At 39.9% G+C, this 11,849-nt stretch overlaps 1 protein-coding gene across 2 annotated transcripts in view; it reads right to left on the reverse strand.

The window, feature by feature from the left end:
* Nucleotides 1-5,489: 5,489 nt before the first annotated feature.
* The window catches only part of CLNK (cytokine-dependent hematopoietic cell linker), a 209,256-nt gene continuing 202,896 nt past the window's right edge, over nt 5,490-11,849 (reverse strand). Inside the window, exon 19 of one of the 2 annotated variants that reach the window (XM_010857269.1) lies at nt 5,490-6,323. In XM_010857269.1, the coding sequence (XP_010855571.1) occupies nt 6,177-6,323 (147 nt within the window). In that variant the 3' untranslated portion in view covers nt 5,490-6,176. Of the gene's footprint in view, nt 6,324-6,862; nt 8,009-11,849 lie in introns of those variants that run through there. The other variant, XM_010857270.1, reaches the window with a different exon arrangement.

Here is an 11,849-nt window from a genome sequence, read left to right on the forward strand (position 1 = left end):
AAACTGACCTTTCCCAGTCCTGTGACCACTGCTGAGTTTTCCAAATTTGCTGGCATATTGAGTGCCGCACTTCCACAGCATCATCTAATAGGACTTGAAATAGCTCAGCTGGAGTTGCATCACTTCCACTGGCTTTGTTCGTAGCGATGCTTCCTAAGGCCCACTTGAGTTCAGACTGCAGAACGTCTTAACTTTTAGGTTGTGCATTTTTTTCACTTGAGAGAAACAAGCTTGTTTGTTGTTGAATTTCCTCCTAGAGTGCTTACATTTCAGCTTGCTGTTGTTGTTAACTCAGTTACTATTTGTCCATTTAATTCTCTCATCTGAAATTTTGTTGACATCCTCTTCTCTCATTTTTTTTTCTGTTCTTTTTATCCTATGTTTTTGTCTTTTCAATTCTTTCATTGTTATTATAATAGAATTTCCAGAGGAATCATATAAATATAAGTTCCTGTTTAGCCGTGTTTTAATTGGAAGTCTTATTGCAGTGGTACACATGTTTTATATTTTACTAAGTATTGTGAAATTGCTTTCCAAACGCTGCACTGATATATGTTTCTTTTGGGTTGATCTCAGCCTATCCATAGTGATGATACTTTTTAGAAATGACAGAGGGCACTCCTCTGGGCTACTTGTGGCAAGCCTCACAGACATTTCCCCAACTGAAGCCAATCATGAGACTGTACCAGGGCTTGTGATTCTTATGATCACAAGACATACCTTAGCAACCACTGTAAGAGAACTTTGAAAAAGCAAAGTTTATTACTCATATGTCCTGGTGGGTACAAGCCATGCCCTGGACAAGTTAGCAAGGTCCTGGGGGTAGGGAGAGAGAGAATGAATGTGTGGGTCTGGGAGTCTCTCTGCTTTTATTGGGAATGATGAGGTGGTGCATGGAGCTTTGAGGGTTCACTCCTTATTGGTGAAATTAAAACAGAAGAGCAGGAATTAAAGCACAGGAAGGGAAAAGCAAGCAGTGGGTCAAAGAGTCAGTTATCTAGGTCCACCAGAACTTTCCAGAAAGGGGTACATCTGGATGGGGCAGCCTGGCTCTTTATCTAGTGGTGTAGATGGCAGTGTGCTTTTTTCTGACATGGATGTCTTTGAAATGGATGCCTCAGCAATCAAAGATTTAATGTTAGGCATTAACATTACAATAAAAAAGCTAACTGTAGGGTACCTGCACCACAGGGTTCCAACTAATAGTTGAAACTTCCCCAAACCCACTTAATAAGTCATCTGTCCTTTCCCAGGGAAACTGCCTCTATTTCTGTTGTGTTCACTTACCCATTCAACAGGTTACTGCTTCACTACTACACGAATGACCTAGAATAGTGCCCTAAAGAAAAGAGTCTCCTGAGGCCACCTGTATGTGGGTTAAGAAGCAACAGTTAGATCCACACACAGAACAACAGACTGCTTCAGAATTGGGAGAGGAGTATGTAAAGGCTGTATACTGTCACCCTGCTTATTTAAGTATGTGCAGAGTGCATCATGTGAAATGCCATACTGGATGAATCACAAGCTAGAATCAAGATTGCTGGGAGAAATAACAACTTCAGATATGCAGATGATACCACCCTAATGGCAGAAAGCAAAGAGGAACTAAAGAGCCTCTTGATGAGAGTGAAAGGAGAGTGAAGAAGCTGATCTGGAATTCAACATTCAAAAAACTCAGATCATGGCATCTGGTCCCATCACAAATAGAATGGGAAAAAGTGTAAACAGTGGCAGATTTTCTTTTCTTGGACTCTAAAATCACTGTGGACAAGGACTACAGCCATGAAATTAAAGAACGCTTGATCCTTGAAAAGAAAGCTATGATGAAACTAAACAGCATATTAAAAAGCAGAGACATCAGTTTGCCAACAGAAGTCCATATAGTCAAAGCTATGGTTTTTCCAGTAGTCACATACTGATGTGAGAGTTGGACCATAAATAAGGCTGAGTGCCGAAGAATGGATGCTTTTGAATTGTGGTGTTGGAGAAGTCGCTTGAGAGTCCCTTTGCAAGGAAATCAAACCAGTCAATCCTAAAGGAAGTTGACCCTGAATAGTCATTGGAAAGACTGATGCTGAAGCTGAACCTGCAATACTTGGGCCACCTGATGAGAAGAGCTGACTCATTGGAAAAGACCCTGATGCTGGGAAAGATTGAGGACAGGAGGAAAAGTGGGTGGTGAAGGATGAGATGGTTGGATGGTATCATCGACTTGATGGACATGAATCTGAGCAAACTCCTGGAGATAGTGAAGGGCAAGGAAGCTTTGCATGCTGCAGTCCATGTGGTCTCAAAGAGTCCAACATGACTGAGCGACTGAACAACAACAAAGATAAGAATACTCAAAAATCAACTGATGACATATTTGTAATTCTAAAACTTGCAGTTTAGGCCATCATTTTTTAACTCTCTGCTTGGACATCACCCCTGGGCAGTTTTCCTTGATTACGCCCAGGCCTACCAGTGCAATGGTGGTTCAAGGGAGACAGTGACCAAATCTATTATTCTGCACTGCATGATTTTAACTATGTGTGTATCTTGCCTGCCAGGCTTTTAACCCTCCAGCACAGAGATTAGGTCTTTTTGGCCTTTATGTCTCAAATCTAACATGTCAAAAATTGTTCTAGAAAATTTCTCATAAATTAACTCTAAATATGATTTCAAAAGGGCTTTGAGAGATAATAGAGCATGAATCAAACAAAATTAAACTATATTTTGAACTTAATACCCAGTTACAGATATGACATTTAATTACATATTTGCTTTCATTTAAGTTAGTACAGTTGCAATGTGCAAAAAAACCCCAAAAACCACAAAAACTGAAAATATGCTTAGCTAGAACAAATATTACTCAAGATAGAAAAGTCTATACAGAAATACTGTGCGAATCATTTATTTTATAGACTATCTTATCAAAAATGTATGTGTACACACACACACACCCAGCAGTGAGCTAAATTTGACAGTGGGTTAAAATTTCATTCCTCTATAGTAATTTGAGCAGAAGAGTTAACCTATGACATGGTTACAAGGTTATACACACATATCAAGAGGGGCAGTTTTCTTTGGGAAATGTTAAAAATTTCTGGTTCAATACTTTTTAAATCCAATTCAATGAGTTTCATCAAAATATCTAATATTGGCCTCACTCACAAGCAGTTAGTGAAAAGTGTCAAGAAAACACATCAAAGAAATGGGGAACTAACTTAAGGTTGTCTTATTCATCATATACTTATTTATTGTCCGTTTCTCCCACTTAATTCACTGCTATTATTCCAATATCTACAAGAAAGCCTAGTAACAAATATACATAAGTACACAAACAACTGCTTTTAACAAGATATTATTAAATATGAGGAAGATATAAATTGATCCAGAATGGAAATTATTTACTCAAAAAGAAATATCTTGAATAGATGCTATGATCAGATAAAGCTAAAATTCCACTACTGTATTGAAGCTGGGTTTCAAGTGACACTTGACAACTGAAAAAATGGTTGAAAAGGGATTAAAACTCTTTGAAATTTGGGCATGCCAAGCCCAAATCATTGACCTTTCAATTGCAGATCCAACAAATATCTAGACACTGAATAGGAAAATTGTGTATGAAGACCTTGGTTCTAGCCACAAGTAGGTCATTCTAAGATTTTGGCCAAGGAGACATAGTTTCCTTAATTATAAAATGGATTAGAATACCTGCCCTTGCCTTTTTTACAAACTGTTGTAAGAATAAAGTACCTTTGACATTTATATATTCTTATTCTCTAGTCATCTACTACAAGTAAAATGTCATTATTACAATCAACACTGAAAATCAGAATGTCACTGTGGCAGGCATGGAGGTGAGCCCCTTGAATCGCTCTTGAAAGAACTTGCTGATCAAAAGTTATTTGTTGGCCTCTAGTGATAGCACCTTCTGGGTCTCCCAGAGCATGTGAAGGTCGTGTTTTCCTGGGTAGCCTCTGGCCATGGCTTAGCATGATGTTGACTAAGACATGGCCATTTCTGCACAACACGGGCTCTGTCCTCTGTGGGCAGTCTGCTCTGATCTTGCCAATGAGCTGACTAAGCCCCTCCCAGAGCTGCATTTCAATCTGATGCCTTTTCTTGCCATTCCTCTCTTCTTCCCTCATCCTCTCACAGGTATCAGACCTCCATCATAGCCTGAAGTCTCTCCTACCTACTCCTGTTCCTCCTCCTTTCAATCTCTCTTAGTCATTATCTCCAACAAATGTTTGCACATCTAACTTCTATCTTGGCATCTGAGTTCTGGAAGACTCAACTAGCATGGTCCCCTAATCCCACTTCTTTGAAGCAACTTCTGTCACTACTAAGAAAGCTATTTCTTTCCAGAAATTTTCATATGTATAAGCCATTGTGAGCATTTTAAGATGGTTCTTCTTTTTTCTTTTAGCTTCATCACATACATTTATGAATAAGAAATAATAAAGGATTTTTAAAAACATAAGCCTATACAATAGCAATCACCACTTGATGTTCTTGGACTTTCATAACAACGCTTGAGGAGACTCCAAAACATTTTTTGAGAACACAGCATGGAATGGCATGGCCCCAGTAAGAAGTGAATCAGTTATCTGGAATCTTTCAATAGCTTTTCAGGGTGAGGGTAAGATTCTTTCTGCCCCCAAGCCTGTGTCCTCTCTGCAGAGTCTGTTTCCATGCTCCCCAGGAAATGTCACTTGCATTGTTTCCTTTGATATCTCTTACCTTCTCATTCTTTCTGGCTTTACTTCTGCTTTAAAACTAAACTACAGTTACATAAATATTCCATGTATTTCACATGTAGGTTTTGAAAACTGTTGAAGTTCATGGTGTTCTATTAATTTCAATCAGCACTCTTTCTTTTTTTTAATAAACTTTATGCTGCTACAAGAGTTTATTTATATATTTTAACATGAGTAAATCTGCATTTTCAAAGTGTTCCTGTCTCTTTTAAAATTTTCAACCTGATTATAAAATTGCCTAGGGCAGAGAGTGTACCTGGGGAGATACGTTTGGATGAAACTAGGCAAAATGATAATAAAAATCTGGGATCTCTTATATTGAGTAACATCAATGATGTCTTTGAGCCTATTTCTTCATCTGTGTTATGAAACAGGAATGAAATGTAATCCTTTTAGTATTGAGAGGGGAACTATATCATGCTATGTACAAAGTTCCTGTAAGACACTGGCACTAATTTGAGAACAGTTCTTTCCCTTTGAATGGAAGTCCACAATCCAAATTATAAAAATTCTACTTTCCTTCAGCCTTTTCCTTACTCCCTTACTGTGAATTTGTTAATTCCATTGGGCTTAAAGCTACTCTAAACAGAGTAGACTGGTAATGGTACTGTGGTCATTTCATACCTGTATGCATCAGTCACTCAGCTGTGTCTGACTCTTCGTGACCCCACAGACTTGCTCTGTCCATGGAATTCTCCAGGCAAGAATACTGGAGTGGGTTGCCAATTTCCTCCTCCAGGGGATCTTCCTGACCCAGGGATCGAACCCATGTGTCCTGTGTCTCCTGCACTGCAGGAGGATTCTTTACCTGTTGAGCTGTGCGGAAAGCCATTTCACACCATACTAAAAACATTTCTGATTTCTGTCCTTCAAGTGGTATTCACAAGTGATCTGTTTTTTCATACCACATCCTTCCCTATAATTTCTAGAATTACAAATAAAGGAGAGCTAACGTTCACCTACATCTTTAACATAAGGAGTCATAAAGACATTCTGAATTCACAAGTCCAAACAGTTTTGAAATCAAGAGGACAGCACCAGGTACTAGAAGGATCATAGATTTGGGGACTCTCACCCAGACTTGTCAAGTGCCAGTTGCAAACCCTGAAGCGATAGCTTCTTCTAACCTTGGTTGCTTATCTGTAACATGAGCATAATGACCATGTTTGTAGTTCTTTTCTTTGGAAGATATTTTTTAAAAACCAGTTTTTTTTTATTTTTTGCATCCATCTTATACATGTTCCTTCTGTGATGTGAGCTTTCAAAACCATGTTGATTTTCCAGTTTCCATGATAGAATTTTTTTTTTTTTTTTTTCTACAAAATGAAATAAGAAATCCCTTGAAGTCACAGAAAATAATCTTTTTTGAAACAAAGGGAAAAATGACAGAAGCACTGGATCCACTGATCTGAAGATGAAACAATGAGTAGGCTACCTAGGTGAGAAGTGTCTGTTGACAGGGAGGGCCTGAGTTAGGTAACACTGCTCCCTGTGGGTCCCAGTTTTATCTTTCCCGTCAATAAGTATAATAGGAAAATACTTGTAGTGTTCAATGATGGCTTCCACCGAGTCAAACTTCTGAAACACAGAAGAGAAAGTTAGTGAAAATTTAGGACCTTTGTGTGTGTAGGTTAAAGTACAGCCTAAGATGCTTCATTTTACTTAGGAAAGAGGGTAACTCATTTGACTTTTTTTTTTTTTTTAGATTGTAAAGGTATATCAGGAAGTGATTTAAAAAATTATTGGAGTATAGTTGACTTAGAATATAGTTGATTGGAGTATAGGAGATAAAGATCTTAATGCTGGGAAAGATTGAAAGCAAAAGCAGATTGGAGCAACAGAGGGTACAGTGGTTAGATAGCATCTCTGACTCAATGGACGTGAATCTGAGCAAACTCCAGGAGATAGGGGAGGACAGAGGAGACTGGCATGCTATAGTCCATGGGGTTGCAGAGTTGGACATGACTGAGCGACTGAATAATAACAATGATAGCAACAAACAGTTGATTTACAATGCTGTATAAGCCTCAGGTATACATCAAAGTGAATCGGTTATACATACACGTATATCCATTCTTTTAGATTCTTTCCCCATATAGGTCATTATGGAGGATTGAGTAGAGTTCCCTGTGCTCTGCAGTGCATCCTCATTAGTTATGTATTTTATATATAGTAGTGTGTATGTGTTAACTCCAGTCTTCCAGTTCATCCCTCCCCTCTCTCATGTTCCCCCTGGAGAAAGTTGATTTTTTTTTTAAAGGATGTGGCAAAGAAGCTCTTGAATGATAAATGGTAAGATTAAGGTAAGGAGGGTGACCAGAAGTGAGCCCTCCACAGTTCTCGAAGCTTCCCACCCATGGACTGTTCACCAGAATCAGGTCACACTGGTCAGTTTCCACTCTGTCGTTGTGTTCCTATGATAAGCAGTTCAAATGGGTTAATTACACTGCAGTCAGCCATGAAGACTCCCTGGTGCCTCCCTTACCTGTCCCCCAACTGTGACAAATTAAAATGTGGATGATCACGTCTTGACTTCACTTTGTAAATTGATGGGAACATCTGCAGTGAAGCCTCTCTCCTGTACACCCCTCTTGTTCTGATGCATTCTAGACTAATCAGGAAGAATACTGATGACCACAGGGCTTGGCCTGGTAGTTCTTGGCCAATTTAGTGTTCTTACCTGGATTTCTTATGCAATAAACAGGTAATAGCAGAATGTTACACTTTTATGTTTCTAGAGATGTACAGATAAAGTGATGGGGTGACTTAATGGAAGGGAAGGTGGTTTCAAATATAGAGGAATCAGGAAGTGCTTTGTGGAAGATACAGACTTGAGATGGGCTATACAGTGTGGGTGAGTTAAGTGGACAAGGTGGATTTAAAGATACTGAGAGCAGAGGAAGACCTGTGTGCAAAGACAGGTGTTGAGCACGTGTGAACAAAGACAGGAATTCCTGCCTTCTGTAACTTTTTGTGAAGTGAGCAGGGCAGGAATGGACCTTCTCTGAAAAGCCAAGGAAACTAGCTCAGAGTGGGAAGCAACTTCCTCAGAGGTCACACAGCTGGGGGCAGGACCAGGAATGCAAACTGGTTTTTCTGGATGTGTATGAGTTTCTTCCTTGATGCAACTTTACCTATGGCCTGTGAACCCAGTGTTCCAACAGAGCTGAGTCCAGATGGTGCAGCGTGAAGGAGGGACCTGTGTTGGGGACGACTTTGATTCTCTTGGGCTTCCCTGGTGGCTCAGACGGTAAAGGATCTGCCTGCAATGTAGGAGACCCAGTTTCGATCCCTGTGTTGGGAAGATCCTCTGAAAAAAGGAACGGCTAAGCGACTAACACTTTTGATTCTCTCTAGTTTTGCACATCCTCCCTCTGCCCAGCACAGGAATGTTTGCAGGCCTGAGGGACATTCAAGAGGGAATGATATTGTCAAGGTCTCTGTCCTCATGGAGACTCATGCATTGCATTCAGGTGGGGGCGGATGGAAAAAAAATTCCCTCTCCAAATAGATCTTTTCATGTAGGGATAAAGTGCTGTGGAAATAATCTCCAGACTTGAATTTTTGTCAACATTACAAAGCCATTACTTACATTCAAATTCTGTTGGGGATTGGTATAGATGTCTAGTATTTTGGTTCCATATTATAAGAATTATCTTGGCATGAATACATTCTTATTTCTTATATGTATTTACAGAGATAATCTATTCCCCTATTTTGGCTCTTTTTCCTCTGGAATTAATCTTTAGAGGGAAAAATGCCTGCTTTGTAGTCTCACTCCTATTTTCTCTAGGATAGTCCCAATATAATGAATTCAATACTAATTATTTATAATCCACTCCATGGATGATATTTGCTATGAAATTGTAGTTTTAACAAGTAGAAGGAAGCAAGCTGGGCAGACGTAGTAAGTTATTCTGTCATCTCTTACTACTGACTTCCAGAGATAGGCCAACAACTGACATATTACTCTAAAGATAATTTTTGGAAAGATTATAATTAAGCTCTTAAAACTTTTATATTAAATTCCCTTTTTCAGGAGGACGGTAAATACCATCCTAATATTAGATATTAAAATTTGTTTAAACCTTTGGCAATTGCCCTAAATACCAACCATAGGCAATGTTTCTCTGCCAGAAAGGTTAACCATTCTGTTTGGATCCACACATGGGAATAATAGAAGAAAAGAGAAAAAGAGGAAGAGAGAGAGAGATGCAAAGAGAGAACAAAGAGAAACAGACATGAGAAGTGAAAAATCAACTCATTGATTAATTATCTCTGTTTCTTAGTCTTTAAACTTTATCAAGTAAACGTCTATCATAATTTTTAGCAATTTATTACAGGCGTTTGAGATCACTTCTTTTTACTAGACTCCACAGCAATGTCGACAGATGTGAGTTCTAAAACTTGGCAGCAAGTAGAGCTCTGAAGGTTATTAACAAGTAGGTAGCTCACTGGTGGGTCCAGGGCCAGTGTTCTATCAGCTGCTAAATATTTCAAATCTTAGCCCTGCTTAGGCACAGGCATTGATGGGTACAGATTAACAGAGTATTCCCCTGGATGGCAGAGACCCGTCTTCCTCTGCTCTCTGTCCCCAGAGTGAAGCATCAGATCTAGCATAACGTAGGCATAAAATAAGGCGTGGCCCAATACTGAACAAATGAGAGATGTGGGCTGAAAAGTGGCCTCCATGAGATATCCTGTGTCCTAGTTCCTGGAATCTGTGAATGTTTCTAAGCAAAAGAGTATTACTTAGCATGACAAAAGTTGGGACTATGTTAAGGATCTTGAGAGGAAGGTCTTTAACAAAAATTAATTATTTTTGGCTTTCCTAGGTCTGTATTGCTGCACACAGCCTTTCTCGAGTTGTGGTGAGTGGGACTGCTCTCTAGTTACCCTGTGCTGGCTTCTCTTTGCAGTGACTTCTTTTGTTGTGGAGCATGGGGTCTGGGGGTGTGGGCTTTAATAGTTGCAACTCTTGAGTTTGGTTTCCCCTTGGCATGTAGAATCTTCCCGGACCAGGGATTGAACCCATGTCCCCTGCATTGGCAGGAGGATGTTTAACCACTGGACCACCAGGGAAGTCCTGAGAGGAAGACCTCAAGAGAGGAGTTCAACCTAGGCTATCCCTAAAAGCGATCACACGTATTCCCATAAGATAGAAACAGAGGAAGAGTCACTTGGAGAAGATGAGGAGGCAATGTGACGTCAGAGGCAGTGATCAGAGTGATGTGGCCACCAGCCAAGGAAGCCAAGGTATGCTGACAACCGCCAAAAGCTGGAAGAGGCAGAAAGGATCTTCCCCTAGAGCCTCCAGAAGAAGCATAACCTGCCAATACCTTGGTTGCAGAATTGTAGACTTTGGAGCTTCGAAAGAATACATATTTGTTGTTTTATGCTACCAATTTTGTGGACTTTTGTTACAGCAGCCACACAGGAAGCTCCAGATGCTCCCTAAATCTAAATTCAGACATGAATTTCTGGTCACATGGCTAACAGAATTACCCAACTTTATAATATGCTGCAACTTGGACCTTTCTAGGCTCATTCTTTGCAGGCCTATGTGGATTTGCTTACCTTCTGTGCTTGTGACAGGTGTCGACAAGCTGTGCCTTCCCAGGGGACCAGACCAGGCTGCTGCAACTGTTATGGCCCTTTGTGAGCTTTTCATTTAAACCCAGGGCACACAGATCCAGTGAAAGGACTTTAGGGAATCATTGAAGGCAGAAGTGGTACTTACTAACCACCTGCCTCCCTCTATGTGTCTAGAACCCTGTTTACATCATCTCATCTTACTCTCAAAATAGCTCCCATGTTAGAGGTGACCCTGCACTGTATGCACAGTCAAATTCTACAGTTTGCAAAACAGCCAGCAAGCCACAGGAAATCAAAATGATCCTTGAAAACCCTGTGCCTCATTACGGTTCTCCTGCAGAGTCAGCTAAGATGCTACTTTATTCAAGCACCAGATAAAATAGCTAGTAGCTGATTTTCATTGAGCAAAGCCTGGCTGCAGGAAATTCTTTCATCTTTTCTTAGCAATGGGAGATTCCTCCTCCTAAAGGCAAAGGGCTCAACAGAACGATGAAAAATGTGGTGGAACTGAGAGCAATCTAGGTCATCCCCCTCTACACCAGGGCATAGCTCATTCAGAAGAGAGGCAGGAAGAACCACCTGTAAATTGTGATTCTTCACCCAGCATCTGGCTCACACTAAGCTCCAGGTAGGTGTTAACTAATTTTCAACTGAAGTTCTAGGTTATTTTCAAATGGGTTGGGGATCATTTGCATTTGTTATGATGCTGTCTGAGGCTATGTGAGAAAGGCAATATTTTTGCAGATTATATTGAACCCCAGCTGTGTCTGTGCGTCCTGGTTCCCAGGTGGTTCAGTGGTAAAGAATCTGCCTGCCAAATGCAGGAGATGTGGATTTGATCCCTGGGTGGGGAAGATCCCCAGAGAAGGAAATGGCAAAACACTCCAATATTCTTGCCTGGAAAATCCCATGGACAGAGGAGCCTAAAGGGCTACAGTCCATGGGGTTGAAAATAGTGGGACAGTGACTGTGCGATTTAGTACGAATGCACGCACATGTCTGTGGGCCAGTGACTTCATGCTTCTGGGCCTCAGTTTCCCTGTCGGTTAGATGGTGATATTGATAGCACCTACCTTAAGGGTTGCTATGAGGATCAAATCGATCAAGTTAATTAATAATTGTTAACTGCACAGTATAGTGTCTGTGCATAATAAATGATGTAAGTGTGAAATAGACATGAAAAGGAGACTCTTGCATGGGAGATGCATGAGAGGAGAAAATTCCATAATAAACCAAAAAGAGTCCTCTTAAGCATTTGCATTTTTTTTAGGTTATACAAATGAAAATTTATATAAATTGAGGGAAACATCTCAAAATATAAGATTCTAGGCCTAAAAGTACTATAAATATTGTAAAAATCTAGGAAAATGATATATTATGTTGATTTTATTTAATTATTTTTTACTGAAGTATAGTTGATTTACAATGTTTCAGGTGTACAGAAAAATGAGTCAGTTATACTGGCTTGGCCATAAATTTCATTTGGGTTTTTCCATAGATGGGATAGAA

This window comes from Bison bison, unplaced genomic scaffold (assembly GCF_000754665.1).
Source record: "Bison bison bison isolate TAMUID 2011002044 unplaced genomic scaffold, Bison_UMD1.0 scf7180017864379, whole genome shotgun sequence".
In the NCBI taxonomy this organism is placed as follows: domain Eukaryota; kingdom Metazoa; phylum Chordata; class Mammalia; order Artiodactyla; family Bovidae; genus Bison; species Bison bison.